The sequence below is a fragment of the Bufo bufo genome, chromosome 1 (assembly GCF_905171765.1).
Source record: "Bufo bufo chromosome 1, aBufBuf1.1, whole genome shotgun sequence".
Classification (NCBI taxonomy): domain Eukaryota; kingdom Metazoa; phylum Chordata; class Amphibia; order Anura; family Bufonidae; genus Bufo; species Bufo bufo.
This window is the reverse complement of record NC_053389.1, coordinates 182,001,555-182,021,476: the sequence shown is the minus strand read 5'-3', so window position 1 is coordinate 182,021,476 and position 19,922 is coordinate 182,001,555. Positions and strand designations below refer to the sequence as shown.

Genomic DNA, 19,922 nt, shown 5'->3' with positions numbered 1-19,922 from the left:
AAGACACTAAATAGCCAGTGAACCATATATCTCTATCAATAGTTTGTGTTTAGTAGGAGGGGAGGTTATCTCATCTCACTTCGCATGTTCTCTTTTTCATCCGGTGTCTGCAGGCAGGTTTTAATCCTCTGCTGATGGTGGAGTCTTCTGTACATGCGCCGCTCCGGCCGGTAGCTGGCGTGTGCGTGTGGGGAAGATAGTGAAAGTTAGTACAGGAGCACTTTGGTGTGACGTCACACCAAAGTGTTCCTGTACTAACTTTCACTTTCTTCCCCGCACGCACGACAGCTACCGGCCAGAGCAGCGCATGTAAACGGGAGAAGTAAGAAGACTCCACCATCAGCAGAGGAATAAAGCCTGCCTGCAGACACTGGATGAAAAAGAGAACACGCAAAGTGAGGTGAGATAACCGCCCCTCCTATTAAACACGGACTATTGAAAGAGATATATGGTTCACTGTCTATTTAGTGTCTTGACCAGTTCGGGGCTCCTATTAAACCTTTTCTTCCCTTATACTGATGAAAAAAATCTAGAATATTCGCGATTACGAAGATATAGCACTAAATTCTAGATATTCGCAAATTCTCAAAGTGCCAATATTCGCAATAAAAATTTGCGATTCGAATATTCGCTATCAACACTAGTCAAGACCGGAAGCTTGAATTTAATACGCTGAAAAGACCCAGGGTATTGCAGCTGCAATTTTGGCCAGCAGGTGGCAGACCAACATAAGAAATGAGCAATTCTGTACAAATCATGAGTCTAAAAGATCCATGAGGTTTCAGAATATAAAAAAAAATATTTTTTAGGCTCAAATAGGAGCTTCAAAATCATAATATAAAAGTAAAAAAAAAACATAAAAAAATTTAAATCATCCCTTCCGTAGGATAAAAAATAAATACATAAATAACAAAAAATATAAACATCATGGACATCACCGCATCCTTACTATTAAAATATACAAATATTTTTCCAATACAGCGAATGGCGTAACGGAAAAAAGGGTCAAAATGGCCAATTTGCCATTTTCATTGTGTCTCTTACCTAAAAAATTTAATAAAATGTGATCAAAAATTCACACACACTCCAAAATGGTATCAATACAAACGACAGATTGTCCCGCAAACAATGAGCCCCCACACAGCTCAGTAGATATAACTATAAAAAAGTTATTAGGGTCAGAATATGGTGATGTGAATTTTTTTTTTTTTTAAGTTTACATTTATTTTTACACTATTTATACATAAAAAACCTATACATATGTGGTATCTTTGTAATCGTACTGACCCAGAGAATGAAGGGCATGGTTTTGCTGCAAAAGGATTGCCGTGGAAAAAAAAAAAACTTAAAACTGTGGAGGAATTGCGTTTTTTTTTCAATTCCACCCCATTTGGATTTTTTCCCTCGCTTTCCACTACATTGTATGGCATATTAAATGGTGGCATTAGAATGTACAAAAAAAAGACCTCAAACAGCTTATGTGAACTGAAAAATAAAAAAGTTATGGATCAAGCAAGATAAGGAAGAAAAATGAAAACGAAATAAGAAAAAAACTCCTGTATCCTAAGGGTTAAATGAAAAATCAGGACACCTATGTTCTTCTTAAATATCTTTTTAGTTACCGCATACTAAAGGGGTTGTCCAACAATTTACAAGTGATATCCTATCCTCAAGATAGGTCATAACTATCTCATCGGCAGGGGTCTGGCTCCCTGCACACCCACTGATCAGCTGTTCTTGTAGTGTCCCACTAGATAGGGGTGGGCACTACACAAGGGTCAATTGGGTCACGTGTTACTCCTACTCCTAAGGGACAGTAATATTATAAGCAACTATGCATTTTAATGTATTTTCTATGTGCTTTTGTGTGTATTGTTCCCCTGTGACATGCATAGCAGGCCTATTGGGGTGTAGTGTAGCATCCTAGACACTAGAGGGAGATAGGGAGCCCCTAGTATAAATGTTCAGGCCCAGACAGGGAGGAGTTAGTCTGTAGTCAGGAGTCTGTGGAGACAGAAGTGAGAGGGCACCAGCCAGAGATATGCTGAGGGCCTCCTCCTGACATGCAGCTAGATAGTCCAGGCTTCTAGTTGCTACCAGGAGGCTAGTGAAGGATTATAGCCTACCTGTGGATAATGAGCCTCAGTTAGCTCAGAAGATTTACCCCATGAGAAGTTACCTCCTGGGAGAAACCTGCAGTTCCCACAAGCCAAGCAGAGCCAGTGTGTCCAGCTAAGACAAGTAAGCTGAAGGGCAGAGGAGTCATTAACTTAATGCAAGGATAAATACGGCAGGAAGATTATTTGCCAAGGATAAAAGCCAGCATTTAGGCATCCGGGCCTTGAGATAGAAACCAGACAGGAGTTCCAAAGAACAGTGTACACTATTTCTGAGGAGAAGGTACAACCTGATTCTGAGTGTGTTGTTGATTACCCTCTTATTGCTATTGAAAACCAGTGTGCCACCGTTACAGGCACTGGCGTCACGATCCTTAAAGGGACCTTGCCCCAGGCACTCAAAACACCTGCAACATCCAGGGCACCTCATCCATAACCGTGACCTTACTTCGCAATACCCTGCAGGTCTGGCGTGCTGCATAAATTGGCGTCATGAACAGGATACGATCATTCCTGCGCCATTGCAGAAGATAAACTGTGTGCCGTTATATACCCATAAAGTGACTAAGCCCCACTTGTTTGTTGAAAAATTGCTGGGCAAAGAATTGTAAAATTTGCGGTGTGAAACTGTATTGCATGGACTGTTTACCGTTTATTAAAGTCACCGATTGCTGTCAGTGAATGGACAGCGTTTTTGCTTAAAGATGGCCGCTTAAACTGACTGAAATTAATTGCTGCGCCATCTCTAACTGTTGTTGGCGGGAAAAATTGGCCCCTTCTGCTAAGAAGTGCGGGAAAGACTGTATGTCCGCGCCACCGCCCTGTCTACAAATCTGCATGTCTGCTATGCCGGACTCCGCCTCCCCATGTTGGAGTACCCGGGGGGCGGCCTCCCGGAGCAATGGGAGGTCTTGACTGAAATAATTGGTGCCGCCCTGTCGCTTTCCAGAGAGGGATCGGACATGTCGCCAAGTGGAGATTCTCCTGCCGGAATGGCATTACCTGCGGACATGTCCCCGGAGCCAGCGGTGTCCGTGGCAGACCGTCCGGATCCCTTACCTGCACCTACTGCAATTGCGAAGGATCCCTGCAGCGACGCAGCGTCCGAAAACTTGGAAGACCAGATTGTTCGACTCGAACTTAGACTCCCTCGCCCTCGTCGCCGGAGAAGACAGATACCACCAATGACTCAGACGACTCTGAGCCAGAGGTAAGGGTGCCTGTCCCTGCCAGTCGGCCGACCATTGTGACCGCGGCCGCTGTCGCGGCACCAGAGAGACTCTCTTATTCTAGATGTCGGGTCCGCCGCTTACAGCCAGCGACAGCCAGACCAGTGGAGCCTCCTGCAGTGATTATGTCTAGGCCCATGGAGCCACCGACAGTATTTACCTCTAGGCCTATGGGGCCTATAGCAGTAAGGGGTCCCTTCATGCTGCAGCTGCCGCCCAATACCATTTTGTGGACCCATCCTTATGTGGACCCTTGTGTCCGGCCCAGTTTGCCAGCAGAACCAGGATGTGGCACTGATGTACCAAGTGGAACTGATTCACACCTGTGAGTAGACCTGCAAGGCCATGATGCTGATTTTCTTTTGCTAAGGGACCTTACTAAAGATGATTTAACCCTTCCAGGACAGGAGTCCTTTGTTTTGGCCCTATATAGCTGCTGCCAGTTACCCACGGCTCAGTGGTAGTGGTAGGCCACTGAAATTACAAATTGCTACAAGGCCATCCAGTTTACAGGACCTCCTGCCTGCTTCAATTATTCTGCAAGCCAAGTTGTGCCTATTTTTGTTTGCACCTTAACCCTTTTAACCCCCTTTTCAGGTTGATTAAGGGATATTACAGCACTTATTTTATACGCCATTTTTAATAATGTGGACTTTTATTGTGCTGTGACTTTTATTCTGCAGCTTATACCTCAAGGAAATGTACCCAGAGATGGACTCTAATGTATGTGAGCCTCTGAGATTCTGTTCTTCTGCTCTATATTTATGGCTCTTAAGATATATATCACTTGCTTTAACCATTTACAAGACCAGGGTACAGACTCAGTTTGTTCGTTGAGCCTCCAAGGACTTATTCTATTTTGCATTTTTTTATGGGACTATTATATTTTATTATGGACAATTGTACTTCAATCTTATTATGGACTATCCTGGTATCCCTGATACGCTGCACCAGGTCAGCGCCCCCTGTTCCCTTATATTATCCTGAGAGAAGAGAACAACGCCCCTTTTCACTGGACTTGTTCCTTAGTCAGCGGAGCTGCCTGATATATATGTGTATTTGCAAATGTAGATGTGTATTCCTGCTTTGCATTATTTTTGTCTTCCAGGTGCAGTCTCCAGCTGGGCAGGGCCCCTTTATGTTGCGCCGAGGACGGGCAACATCGTAGCATGGGGGTATGTAGTGTCCCACTAGGTAGGGGTGGGCACTACACAAGGGTCAATTGGGTCACGTGTTACTCCTACTCCTAAGGGACAGTAATATTATAAGTAACCATGCATTTTAATGTATTTTCTATGTGCTTTTGTGTGTATTGTTCCCCTGTGACATGCATAGCACTATTGGGGTGTAGTGTAGCATCCTAGACACTAGAGGGAGATAGGGAGCCCCTAGTATAAATGTTCAGGCCCAGACAGGGAGGAGTTAGTCTGTAGTCAGGAGTCTGTGGAGACAGAAGTGAGAGTGCACCAGCCAGAGATATGCTGAGGGCCTCCTCCTGACATGCAGCTAGATAGTCCAGGCTTCTAGTTGCTACCAGGAGGCTAGTGAAGGATTATAGCCTACCTGTGGATAATGAGCCTCAGATAGCTCAGAAGATTTACCCCATGAGAAGAGTTACCTCCTGGGAGAAACCTGCAGTTCCCACAAGCCAAGCAGAGCCAGTGTATCCAGCTAAGACAAGTAAGCTGAAGGGCAGAGGAGTCATTAACTTAATGCAAGGATAAATACGGCAGGAAGATTATTTGCCAAGGATAAAAGCCAGCATTTAGGCATCCGGGCCTTGGGATAGAAACCAGACAGGAGTTCCAAAGAACAGTGTACACTATTTCTGAGGAGAAGGTACAACCTGATTCTGAGTGTGTTGTTGATTACCCTCTGAGTATCTTGCACAGAATTATACCTGCCAGTATTTGAAATAAGCCTGCTTGTGAAGCACTTGATATAAGGGACTGCATTACCATCTTGTTGTACAAAGGTGGACTGTTATAAGTAAAGCAACGTTTGGTTCACTATACCACCTGTGTACCTCACTTATTGCTATTGAAAACCGGTGTGCCACTGTTACAGGCACTGGCGCCACGAAAAGGGACCTTGCCCCAGGCACTCAAAACACCTGCAACATCCAGGGCACCTCATCCACCATCAGGCCTGGTCCCTACATACAGAGTGTGCCCCAGAGGAACTTTGTGTCAGCCTCTCCTTCACTGTCACATGCCTGCCCAGGGTTCTCCTATGAACAGTGAGTAACCCTCGATTGCCCATAACCGTGACCTCACTTCGTAATACCCTGCAGGTCTGGCGTGCTGCATTCTGCACTCAGCTTTGGAAGTACACATACAGTTGTGCTCTGGATAGAGCTGGTTACTACAGAGCTGCTCTCATTCACTCCCCTGCCAATCAGATTGTGGAGAACACCTTTAAATGGCATCTGTCAGCAGATTTGTACCTATGAAACTGGCTGACATGTTACATGTGCACTTGGCAGCTGAAGGCATGTGTGTTGGTCCCATGTTCACATGTGCCCGCATTGCTGATAAAAATGAATTTTTAATATATGCAAATGAGCCTTTAGGAGCAACTGTGGTGTTGATGTTAATCCTAGAGGCTCTACTCTCTCTGCAACTGCTGAGCCCTCTGCATTTTTGATTGGGCCAGGTGTGAGGAAGCTAGGCATGATGTGATGACGTTTACACTACCTGGCCCTGTCAATCAAAGTGGAGAAGTCGCAGAAGTTGCAGAGAGAGCTGAGCCTCTGAGAACAGCTGCTGGGGGCCTTAATCGGGCTGTTCTCGGAACTGCCTGCTCCCGGTGACCGCATTTGATTTCAGACCGGCTCCCGGCACAGGCACAGGTAAGGGCTTACCTGTGCATCGCCGGATGGGTGAGTCTAACCTTACTAAAGATGGCAGCCCGCATGTGTTCGATGGCGAACACTGCGAACTGACCATCACTGCCCATTGCTCCTAGAGGCTCATTTGCAAGAATTAAAACTTCATTTTTCTTAGCAATGCGGGAATATATGAACATGGGACCAACACAGATACCTTCAGCTGCCAAATGCACATGCAACAGGTCAGCGAGTTTCATTGGTAGAAATATGCTGACAGATGTCCTTTAAGTTATGTTTGGTTTCAGCTCCTGTTTTTCAGATTATAATTGACATGTTATCTAGCCAAGCTAAAAATATTACAATACATGGCAGAATAATACTTACGAGGTCCAAGTAGGTAACCAGCACTGTTCAGAGTCCATCCTCTCTTATCTTTTGGCTAAAACATAATGATTGAATAAATAAGAGGAACAGTTAAAAAAAAGAATATAATAAACAATATATAATGTATAATTATGGCTTTATTACATTAATGTAAAAAAAATATATATATTTAAAGACGACATCTCTGCTCTCCTGATATATGCTATTGTAATATGCTTCTTTATGAAGTAACAATTCTGGAGCATCCTTGCTTAAAACACAGCATTGAGCTGTCCCTCTGTTATTCCCCATGAAAGTGTAAAAAAATTGTCTGTGTCCCATTTTCCTTGTTAACAGGGTGCCTTCTTATAGAGTCTGACAATATGAGCAGAGATCATCTTTAGCCTAGATGCTTATAAGCAAATGCCATATACAGTGGATATAAAAAGTCTACACATCCCTGTTAAAATGTCAGGTTTCTGTGCTGTAAAAAAATGAGACAAAGATAAAGGCCTCATGCACACGACAGTTGTTTTTCTCGGCCTCCGTTCCGTTTTTTTTGCAGATAGGATGGGGACCCATTCATTTCAATGGGTCAGCAAAAAAATGATGATAGTTCATCCATTTGTGTTCCGCGTCCGTTGTTCGTGTTTCCCTTCAGCAAAAAAAAATAGTGCATGTCCTACTTTTTTCACATTTGCGGACAAGGATAGGCATTTATTACAAGGGATCTGTGGGGAAAAAAAGGATCCACCAAAAAAAACGGATGTCGCATTTGCAGACGCAAAAAACAACTGTCGTGTGCATGAGGCCATACCATGGAACACAGTGAAGACAGTCATCATAAAGTGGAAAAAATATGGCACAACAGTGACATTACCAAGAACTGGACGTCCCTCCAAAATCGATGAAAAGACGAGAAGAAAACTGGTCTGGGAGGCGACCAAGAGGCCTACAGCAACATTAAAGGAGCTGCAGGAATATCTGGCAAGTACTGGCTGTGTGGTACATGTGACAACAATCTCCCGCATTCTTCTTATGTCTGGACCATAGGGTAGAGTAGCAAGACGAAAGCCTTTTCTTATGAAGAAAAACATCCAAGCCAGGCTACATTTTGCAAAAACACATCTTAAGTCTCCATAAAGCATATGGGAAAAGGTGTTATGGTCTGATGAAACCAAGGTTGAACTTTTTGGCCATAATTCCAAAAGATATGTTTGGCACCAAAAACAACACTGCACATCACCAAAAGAACACCATACCCACAGTGAAGCATGGTGGTGGCACCATCATGCTTTGGGGCTGTTTTTCTTCAGCTGGAACTGGGGCCTTAGTTAAGCTAGAGGGAATTATGAACAGTTCCAAATACCAGTCAATATTGGCACAAAACCTTCAGGCTTCTGCTAGAAAGCTGAACATGAAGAGGAACTTCATCTTTCAGCATGACAACGACCCAAAGCATACATCCAAATCAACAAAGGAATGGCTTCACCAGAAGAAGATTAAAGTTTTGGAATGGCCCAGCCAGAGCCCAGACCTGAATCCGATTGAAAATATGTGGGGTGATCTGAAGAGGGCTGTGCACAGGAGATGCCCTCGCAATCTGACAGATTTGGAGTGTTTTTGCAAAGAAGAGTGAGTAAATCTTGCCAAGTCAAAATGTGTCATGCTGATAGACTCATACCCAAAAAGACTGAGTGCTGTAATAAAATCAAAAGGTGCTTCAACAAAGTATTAGTTTAAGGGTGTGCACACTTATGCAACCATATTATTTTATTTTTATATTTTTTCTTCTCTCTACCTAAAAGATTTTAGTTTGTTTTTCAATTGAGTTGTACAGTTTATAGGTCACAATAAAAGTGGAAAAAGTTCTGAAATGATTTATCTTTGTCATTTTTTTTTACAGTACAGAAACCTGACATTTTAACAGGGGTATGTAGACTTTTTATATTCACTGTACATGCTAGGGGTTTGTCCAACACAATTATATATACAGTATCTCATAAAAGTGAGTACACCGCTCACATTTTTTTAAATATTTTGACTAATGAATACTTTACATTGTATCAAAGTGTCATATGTCATATCATCAGTGTTGTCCCATGAAAAGATATAATTATATTCCACTCTGAATTAATAAAAGCAAACTCTGACTGGGAGAGCAAAACACTAAGGGGGTCATAAATTAGGCTACTTTCACACTAGCGTTCGGGGCTCCGCTTGTGAGTTCCGTTTGAAGGGGCTCACAAGCGGCCCCGAACGGATCCGTCCAGCCCTAATGCATTCTGAATGGATGCGGATCCGCTCAGAATGCATCAGTCTGGCTCCATTTGTCCTCCGCTCCGCTCAGCAGGCGGACACCTGAACGCAGCTTGCAGCGTTCGGGTGTCCGCCTGGCCGTGCGGAGGCAAACGGATCCGTCCAGACTTACAATGTAAGTCAATGGGGACGGATCCGTTTGAATTTGACACAGTATGGCTCAATTTTCAAACGGATCCGTCTCCCATTGACTTTCAATGTAAAGTCAAAACGGATCCGTTTGCATTATCATGAACAAAAAAAAAATAATTATTATTTTCTTTTTTTTTTTGTTCATGGTAATGCAAACGGATCCGTTCTGAACGGATCTAAGCGTTTGCATTATAGGTGCGGATCCGTCTGGGCACATACCAGACGGATCTGACCTAAACGCAGGTGTGAAAGTAGCCTGCGTATTTCAGGCGCATATTGCAACAGTTAGTTGAGCCGCAATCTGTGACTTCTCCTCGCTATTTTAGGAGTAGTAAAAGGTCTAAATGGAAGACAGCTTGGAAGCTGTCTTACATTTAGTACTGGTGGAGGATCCAAGTTGGAGCCTCTTCATAACTCCAGCGGATCCACCGCGAGCTTAGGGGTTTATTAGGGCCGGCGTCTGAAACGCTGGTCGTAATAAATGTGCCCCATAATTTTAAAAAGGCCAATTTCCCCAGTTTGAGGGCAGCATTTCAGGGCTCAGACTGGGAGTATCTATTGTCACATAACAGTACAGAGGATAAAAGGGAGAGCTTTATATCCACATTGGGTAATTACACTGCAAAATTTACTCCTGTAGGTAACAGGTATAAATGACTAAAATTAAACCTCACATGGCTTACAGCTACTATAAAAAGGGCAATAAATGAAAAAAAAGGGTTTTAAAAAATAAAAATGAGGGGTCAACTGTATCCTTTGAAATTTACAAACGGCTTACTAAACTCTGTAAAAAAATAGATTAAATCTGCAGAAATACAAAATGAACGGCAGGTGGCCAAAGAGAGCAAACAAAATCTAAAAAAATTATTTAAATATGAAAAAGCTAAAAAACTAAGGTTAGAGCAGGTAGGTCCCCTAAATAATGGTAAAGGAGGGGTGGTCACTGAAAATAAGGAAATGGCAGATTTACTAAATGTGTTTTTCAGCTCTGTATATACAAAAGAAGAGAACGGAGCTGATATCGGTGTTTAGTACATGCAGTAATGTACTCAATTGGCTAATAGTAGATATGGTCCAAGGTGTTTGATACTGTCTCTGATAGACGATCAATAGATAAAATAAAGTCTATAGACTTAAGATCCCTTTACATGAGATGAAGCAGCAGAAGAAGATCAGGTAGAAAACGTTCCTTCCCAACAATCGCCTGCTCGCTAGTGGAGGAGTCCGCTGCATTTACATGCAGCAAACTCCTGCACAGTATAGGGAGGAAAGATCGCTAATGTCACAGTATGGGAAGGAGTGTTTTCTGTGTAAACAGCATCTGTTTACACAGCACGATCTGCTGCTGGCAAATGATAAGGGGGCACTGCTTCAAACTGGAAAAGTAAAAGTTCAGTCCCAAAGGCGTCAAGGCTTCTTTACTGTAAGACTGTAAATTTGTGGAATAGTCTACCTCAGGACGTGGTCACAGCAGGAAAAGTGGGCAGTTTAAAAAAGGGCTTAGATATACAGTTGCAAGAAAAAGTATGTGAACCCTTTGGAATGATATGGATTTCTGCACAAATTGGTCATAAAATGTGATCTGATCTTCATCTAAGTCACAACAATAGACAATCACAGTCTGCTTAAACTAATAACACACAAAGAATTAAATGTTACCATGTTTTTATTGAACACACCATGTAAACATTCACAGTGCAGGTGGAAAAAGTATGTGAACCCCTAGACTAATGACATCTCCAAGAGCTAATTGGAGTGAGGTGTCAGCCAACTGGAGTCCAATCAATGAGATGAGATTGGAGGTGTTGGTTACAGCTGCCCTGCCCTATAAAAAAACACACACCAGTTCTGGGTTTTCTTTTCACAAGAAGCATTGCATGATGTGGATGATGCCTTGCACAAAAGAGCTCTCAGAAGACCTACGATTAAGAATTGTTGACTTGCATAAAGCTGGAAAGGGTTATAAAAGTATCTCCAAAAGCCTTGCTGTTCATCAGTCCACAAATTGTCTATAAATCGAGAAAGTTCAGCACTGTTGCTACTCTCCCTAGAAGTGGCCGTCCTGTAAAGATGAATGCAAGAGCACAGCGCAGACTGCTCAATGAGGTGAAGAAGAATCCTAGAGTGTCAGCTAAAGACTTACAAAAGTCTCTGGCATATGCTAACATCCCTGTTAGCGAATCTACGATACGTAAAACACTAAGCAAAAATGGATTTCATAGGAGGATACCACAGAGGAAGCCACTGCTGTAAAAAAAAAAAAACATTGCTGCACGTTTACAGTTTGCACAAGAGCACCTGGATGTTCCACAGCAGTACTGGCAAAATATTCTGTGGACAGATGAAACCAAAGTTGAGTTGTTTGGAAGAAACACACAACACTATGTGTGGAGAAAAAGAGGCACAGCACACCAACATCAAAACCTCATCCCAACTGTGAAGTATGGTGGTGGGGGCATCATGGTTTGGGGCTGCTTTGCTGCATCAGGGCCTGGACGGATTGCTATAATCAAAGGAAAAATGAATTCCCATGTCTATCAAGACATTTTGTAGGAGAACTTAAGGCCATCTGTCCACCAGCTGAAGCTCAACAGAAGATGGGTGTTGCAACAGGACAACAACCCAAAGCATAGAAGTAAATTAACAACAGAATGGCTTAAACAGAAGAAAATACGCCTTCTGGAGTGGCCCAGTCAGAGTCCTGACCTCAACCCGATTGAGATGCTGTGGCATGACCTCAAGAAAGCGATTCACACCAGACATCCCAAGAATATTGCTGAACTGAAACAGTTCTGTAAAGAGGAATGGTCAAGAATTACTCCTGACCGTCGTGCACGTCTGATCTGCAACTACAGGAAACATTTGGTTGAAGTTATTGCTGCAGAAGGAGGTTCAACCAGTTATTAAATCCAAGGGTTCACATACTTTTTCCACCTGCAATGTGAATGTTTACATGGTGTGTTCAATAAAAACATGGTAACATTTAATTCTTTGTGTGTTATTAGTTTAAGCAGAATGTGATGGTCTATTGTTGTGACTTAGATAAAGATCAGATCACATTTTATGACCAATTTGTGCAGAAATCCATATCTTTCCAAAGGGGTTCACATACTTTTTCTTGCAACTGTATTCTTAAATGTAAATGACATTAATGTTTATGAAAATGTGTATTGCTGCTCCATTGTGTTCACTGCTGCTGGCACTTGCTGCTTTTCAATCCTTGGTACTGGCTCAACAGAAAAGCTTGGTGACATTTCCAGCATGTCGAGTTAGGACCAGGGAGTGAAGCTCAGTGTGCACCAGACCATTTCTGGTCCATTTAAAAAAATGTACCGGTATTTCCCTGGGAAATCCCTTGAAGTGTACAGACACTGTCAAACCTTCACCTAATGTCTACCATCAGGGAAAAAGCTTTGATAAACTGAATTTCCTCCTATCCAATCGTACTGTTTCAGTCTAAGATAAGCAATGCCTCAGTGTGCTGTGGTCAATTATGTGACTCCTACATAGGAATAACATGTACAGGAAGTACTAAAGAGCATGTTTGTGGAATTGGGGGACAGCAGAAATGGTTATTTAAAATTATTGATAGTGGCAACAATCACTGGTCTCAAAATCTTCCACCAATTGGAAAACACATTGAAATAATTATTTTTGATCATTCTTCCCCAAGGGGGAATCTGTTGAGATAAGACCTTTTTTTCTTGTGCCAGTCTATAATAAACCTTGGTGAATCACGATGAATGTAATTTTTGTTTCTTACCATTATAGGGTAGCCAATGCATACAGCTGCCAGGCCGCAAAGAAGAAAAGCAACACACAGCAGAGCCTGAGAATTCCGCATCTAGAAAACGGAAACATAAGAAGAGATAAACTGTAAAAATGATATGTTACATATCACAAAGGCAGCTTTGTTGCAGAACGTCTGATTGTTTCATGTAACTGAGTATGGTCTGTAGATATCCACATGCATGCTGCAGAAACAACCTCATTCAGATTAATGGAACTGACTTTCAATCACACTGCTGAGTATAGCATTTTCCCTCCACCACTGCGTGATGCCTGTCTGCCGCTGCTTTTATAACCCTGTGCACTGCTAGTGTGTTCCTCACAGTTATTCTCTCGAGTAGCAGTCGGCGTACGCGTTGGCTCCAGGTCTCCCACTGCTTTTACCCTGCTGGCTCATGGGCATGCTGCCACTTTTGCCCCGTGATGATGATGCCACCTCTTCACCAGGCTCCCACGGTGTAGGTTGCACCGCTGCGGTGCGGACGGATCACAGACCCATTCAAGTTGAATGTGTCTGGATCAGTCTGCGGCAACCGCACAGATGGTGCCCATGCATTGGGGACAGCAATATTGTCAGTCAATATTTAAATCACAGTAGAGTGATCTAGATTGTGAATGTATTTACTCCAGACAGTTTGAAAGGATTTTCCCATTTCAGAATACTGATGTCCTATCCATAGGAAAAAAAAAAAAAAGTTATGTCTCTTGAAAGGCAAGAAGTAAAATAAAAATGGAAAAAAAATTAAAAATGTCAAGAAGGGTTTAAGTGACTGGTTACTTACGAATAAAAGCCGCAATTGCATATGACAGTTGTGCAGTGACATGTTATTCACAGCCTGATAGCGTGATGAAGATTGTTGTGAGCACAGATAAATTTAGACCCAATTATTTCTTCTATGGTGGAGAGAAATTAGCAGGGATGTAAATCTATGTTTTGGAATATGGTTATATACCATCCTTATTTAAAGGGGTTGTCCACTTTTTTATATTGATGACCTATCTTCAGGATAGGAAAAATATGTTTCAAGGACAGCACCAGTGTCCCACATCTTTGGAAGCGTCACGGTCACCAGCAGTCACTCTTTCCCGCTGTAAATGGTAGACATAAAAATAAAAATGAAACGTGACCAGCGTCTTCCCTTGTGCAAGATTTATTTTCAACCAACACAGCAAACAGGCAACGTTTATGCTTCACATAAGCCTTTCTCAAGCCATAATGCAATTCACATGATATGAACATATATACCTCCCATAAAGGGGCTGTGCCAAACTCTCCTTCAATAAGTACTTAATATACAGTCGTGGCCAAAAGTTTTGAGAATGACAAACATATCAGTTTTCACAAAGTTTGTTGCTAAACTGCTTTTAGATCTTTGTTTCAGTTGTTTCTGTGATGTAGTGAAATATAATTACATGCACTTCATACATTTCAAAGGCTTTTATCGACAATTACATGACATTTATGCAAAGAGTCAGTATTTGCAGTGTTGGCCCTTCTTTTTCAGGACCTCTGCAATTCGACTGGGCATGCTCTCAATCAACTTCTGGGCCAATTCCTGACTGATAGCAACCCATTCTTTCATAATCACTTCTTGGAGTTTGTCAGAATTAGTGGGTTTTTGTTTGTCCACCCGCCTCTTGAGGATTGACCACAAGTTCTCAATGGGATTAAGATCTGGGGAGTTTCCAGGTTATGGACCCAAAAGGCACTTAGTTATCACTTTTGCCTTATGGCATGGTGCTCCATCGTGCTGGAAAATGCATTGTTCTTCACCAAACTGTTGTTGGATTGTTGGAAGAAGTTGCTGTTGGAGGGTGCTTTGGTACCATTCTTTATTCATGGCTGTGTTTTTGGGCAAAATTGTGAGTGAGCCCACTCCCTTGGATGAGAAGCAACCCCACACATGAATGGTCTCAGGATGCTTTACTGTTGGCATGACACAGGACTGATGGTAGCGCTCACCTTTTCTTCTCCGGACAAGCCTTTTTCCAGATGCCCGAAACAATCGGAAAGAGGCTTCATCTGAGAATATGACTTTGCCCCAGTCCTCAGCAGTCCATTCACCATACTTTCTGCAGAAGATCAATCTGTCCCTGATGTTTTTTTTGGAGAGAAGTGGCTTCTTTGCTGGCCTTCTTGACACCAGGCCATCCTCCAAAAGTCTTTGCCTCACTGTGCGTGCAGATGCGCTCACACCTGCCTGCTGCCATTCCTGAGCAAGCTCTGCATTGGTGGCTAAATCCTCTTTAGGAGACGATCCTGGCGCTTGCTGGACTTTCTTGGATGCCCTGAAGCCTTCTTAACAAGAATTGAACCTCTTTCCTTGAAGTTCTTGATGATCCTATAAATTGTTGATTGAGGTGCAATCTTAGTAGCCACAATATCCTTGCCTGTGAAGCCATTTTTATGCAACGCAATGATGACTGCACGCGTTTCTTTGCAGGTCACCATGTCTAACAATGGAAGAACAATGATTTCAAGCATCACCCTCCTTTTAACATGTCAAGTCTGCCATTTTAACCCAATCAGCCTGACATAATGATCTCCAGCCTTGTGCTCGTCAGCATTCTCACCTGAGTTAACAAGATGATTACTGAAATGATCTCAGCAGGTCCTTTAATGATGGCAATGAAATGCAGTGGAAAGGTTTTTTTGGGATTAAGTTAATTTTCATGGCAAAGAAGGACTATGCAATTCATCTGATCACTCTTCATAACATTCTGGAGTATATGCAAATTGCTATTATAAAAACTTAAGCAGCAACTTTTCCAATTTCCAATATTTATGTAATTCTCAAAACTTTTGGCCACGACTGTATATTCATATGTCGTGATATAATATTATCCCCATATAATAAAACGTTTCTTACATCTTCCTCTCACCAACAACAATAAATAAGTGAGCTGTAGTATGGCCGCCACCGCCTGTCTCCTCAGCGTCTCTGATGATCGACTGCGCATGTCTCTGCTAAATGCGTCTCACGTCTCAATATCTCCTACTGCGCATGTCACGTCCCTTCTTGTCTGTTTTCACGCAACTTTATTGACAGGGACAGCGGCATAACAATCCCTGTTTTCACATTATATGTGGTAGTTACCAGGTTAGATAGGAGAATCTGCCAAGATCTGTGATGACATCATCATCCTCACAGGTCCTGTACATCTAGTAAAGGAACTGCACAGCGGATCATCACAAGTCCTTCAACCCCCAACAGCATGGAGAAGAACTGTAGGATGAGCTCTCCACTAAGACCAGAATGGAATGGTAAGAGAAAGCCCTCCTCCACGTCTTTGGAAGTGTCACTGTCACCAGCAGTCTGACTGCTGGTGATCGTGACGCTTCCAAAGACGTGGGACACTGGTGCGGTCCTTGAAACATATTTTTCTGATCTTGGACTTAAAGGACGTGCATAGAGGGAACCTCAGAATGGAGGAGAATATTTCCCTGGGCCCAACAACAAAAGTGGCAAGTACAATACCAACCAACACATATTCGTATACTGAGGAGGACATACAAGGTTTTTTGAGGGCAGCTAAGGGTAATGTGGCTTTTTTAAGTGCGCCCTCAATAGATTTGTTGAAAAGAAAATTAGAACAGGAGAGTAAAAAAGCAGTGACTGTTGAATTGCATCTGAATACGCTCCTGGAATATTACAAAACCCAGCGCATACCACGTGGTATGATGTCAAACTTAAGACCAAACCTATTTCCTGATAATGAGGAGTTTTGTAAAAAATGTTAACTGGTAAATAATGAATATGCTTTTGAAGTAATTATTCTAAATGTTGAATTTCTCCAAAAGGAATTAATAACTACACAAGCTGCCATCCTAACATTGGAAGAGGATATCAAAGGCTTGATGACAACAACCGATTTTACAGCCTACAAAGAAAAGATGACTCAGCGGATTCAAAGACATAGAATGGAAATGGAAAAGGTGAAGAGAGATAAATGGCATTGTGACTTGGAGGACTACAAGACCGGTAAGGTCTATAATTGGCAGAGATGGAGAGGACACGTCCGACAACCAGTAATATTCCCCAGAATTGAGCTTGATGGTAAATATATCCTCAGTTGAGTTAACAGAAATGGAGATTAAAGTGTTAAATAAGGGACTTTCATTTTGCCCTGTAGAAAAAGTTGATTGGTTTCAATTAGATGTTGATTTTACAGCATTTTTTCAGAAATTTGAGATTGCGTGTTTTTTTTCTCTGACAAACCAAATAATACTATTAGTATCTCTTGTGATGTGAATATGATCTGCCTGAGGGATTGTGGCCTAAGACTTAAGAGTGGCTTTGCCCCTCCTCAAGACAATCACTTTGTAGAGTCATACATTGAGTTGGTGACTCGCAGGGTGGCTGAATTGAGGACTGCCAGATCATCTATGGGGAGTCTGGGATATAATCTCTCAAGGTTGGAGAGAGATGCATTGAAACAATTGATGGAAAATAAACAAATAGTCAAACAAGCGGACAAAGGGAGTACAGTTGTGGTGATGGATGCAGCAAAATATAAAGAAGATATTTGGAGACAATTGGGTGATAGTGAAGTATATGCAAAACTAAATATGGACCCCAAATTTGAGATTCAAAGTATAATAGAAAAAAAGGTTAATGATGCCTATGATAGGGGGATTATAGATGGTGATTTGAGTAAATTCCTCATTGTAGAGGAAACCAATTACACCAGTATTGTATTTACTCCCGAAAATACATAAGGATCTTAGTGATCCACCTGACAGGCCGACTCGGGATGTGCTCCACCTTGTGCACAGCTGATCCTTGGACTGGTCGAGGTCGTCCTCGAAAGGTATTTCCTCTTTGGGGACGACCTCTATTGGCAGAGGAGGGGCACGGCGATGGGATCGAACATGGCCCTATCTTATGCCAATATCTTTATGGGGCGGTTCGAGGATCTGTACGTGTACGGGTCCAGTTTTGGTGAGCGCATCCTGTGTTGGTGGCGCTACATCGACAATATGAAAAGGAAAGGAGAAGAAGATGACTTAATGAACTTCTTTAATCACTTGAATCAAAGTGTGGAAGGGCTGTCCTTCACTATGACTAAGTCACAACAATCAATCCAATTCTTGCCTTCTCTTCATTACCTGCTTGCCATCGCAACCGCAATGGTGATCAGATGTAATTACTTAATTACTTACCCAGTCACTTCAATGGTATGGCTCCATAGTATTCCCTTGAATGGAAAGGAGCCGTCCCATTGAAGAGAATGGTGTGGCTCAGTTGTAATTACACCTGCGATTGCAACAGTAAGCTGGTAAACAATGAAGAGTACAAGCGCTGCTTTCTCTTCAAACAGCTGATCGGTGGTAGGTCTGGGAGTTGTCCCCCTGCCGATCTGATATTGATGACCTATCAACACATGTAGTGTCACCATAAAGTGGCGTGTAAAACCATGCCACTCATTTAGCCTTACAGCCTGATGCAGCAACCTTTGCTTCTCCCAGCAGCCCACACCCCCTCTCCAGCAGTCAGGGCTCGATAATGTCAGCAGACGGGAGCTGTTGTTCCTTCTCATCAAATTCAATGTTGTCTATTGCTCCTGATGCTCCTCCTCGTCAATTGTTTCGACAGCAATCGATCACAGAGGTGATTGCAAAAGGACAACAGTATGCGTGCACTCATCCAACAGCGCAGAAGCTTAATGTGCACCCGGCCAAGTTTCTGGTTCAACAGTCCCTCCCTTTCTATGTAGTTCATTTTGCACATTGCTGAGAACTGATGGCTTGTGCTCACCCAAGTTGGAGAGTCCCAAGCTGACATGTACGTTGAGCAGAAGGTGGGCCAGTCCTTGGGCCTCTTAGTGTCTGGTAGAGTTCATGCCAGTGCTGACGTATAGAGTTGTAACTATGGTCAAGGACAATGTATGTCATTCACAGCCCACTGGGTAAATGTCATTCTGGCCCAGGAACACCAGCAACTTTGCCAGGTGATGGCAATGCCACCTCCGTCTTGTAATGCTTGGATTTCTGTGCCATTGTCCTCCTCTGCCTCCTCATCCTCCACTTTGTCCTCACCTTCCCCTCTAGGCACAGTTCACAGTGGTCCTCCAGCATATCATCTATGCATGCTAGGTGTTGTCTCACGGTTCTGCACCTCATCAGCCTGGCTAAAGGGAGCAACAGTGGGAAGGAACTGCTCTGGGTCATCGATGAAGAAATCGAACACTGGCTGTCTCCTCGCCAACCATGGTTACTGATAACAGGAAGAACATTTTGTTTAAACTGCATCTGGGAGGGGTAATCCATGTGCCCTGCATGGCGCACATTTTCGATCTTGTCACCTGGTTCCTCAAGTCTTCCACTGAACTACAAGAGCTGTTAAAAGTGTCCAGGAAACTGTGCATGCACTTCAACCACTCTTACCGTGCAAAACACGCCCTCCTTGAGCTGCAAAGGCAAAATTCTCTTCCCCAACATCGTCTGATACGCGACATTTCCACCTGTTGGACCTCCACCGTCAATACATTAGACCGCCTGTACAAGCAGAGGAAGGTGGTCAACGATTTCTTAATGATGTATGTAGACAGACAGTTTTACTCCCCAGTATAACTTCCATGTTAGCCAGTGGCAGCTCATGCGTGACACATGACGTTTGCTCAGACCCTTTGAGGAGACCACTTTATTTGTCAGTCAGCAGAACTACAGAATAATTTATGTCATTCCATTCCTTCACATCCTGGAGGGGATGCTGATAAACATGATTGGTGAGGGGACAGAAGATATGGCACTTACATCTCATGGCCACCTGAGCCCTGAGGGGGATGAAGACGAGGAGGAGAACCTAAACGCCCAGGAATTTTATACACATTTAGGTGGTTTATCTGCTCCAGGAGAGGAGCTGGAGGACAATTACGAAGACTATGCAGATGACCCCGACAGACCGTGGCAGTATGCAGTAGAGATGGAGGTCCCCTTGCTATCACATTGCTGTTGTTGGGTTCTAGTACTACTGTGATCTTCCACTATATTCTGATGTATGCCAGCGCTGCTGATGCTGCCACCGTCCCTACTCTGTCATGGGGCCACTCAGTGGCATACCTTCAATAGAGGAAAAACACGCCACTGCTATGGGTTGAGAAAAAGAGGCCTGCAGTTAACTAAAAGTCCTGCCCCCTAAT

General features: G+C 43.0%; 1 protein-coding gene across 1 annotated transcript in view; it reads right to left on the bottom strand.

The window, feature by feature from the left end:
- The window catches only part of LOC120998472 (galanin peptides-like), a 54,854-nt gene extending 42,020 nt beyond the window's left edge, over positions 1-12,834 (bottom strand). The window contains exons 1-2 of the mRNA XM_040429148.1: positions 12,754-12,834; positions 6,561-6,615 (exon numbers count right to left, since the gene is read on the bottom strand). Coding sequence (XP_040285082.1) covers positions 6,561-6,615; positions 12,754-12,834 — 136 coding nt within the window. The remainder of the gene's footprint in view (positions 1-6,560; positions 6,616-12,753) is intronic.
- Between the last annotated feature and the right edge of the window lie 7,088 nt (positions 12,835-19,922).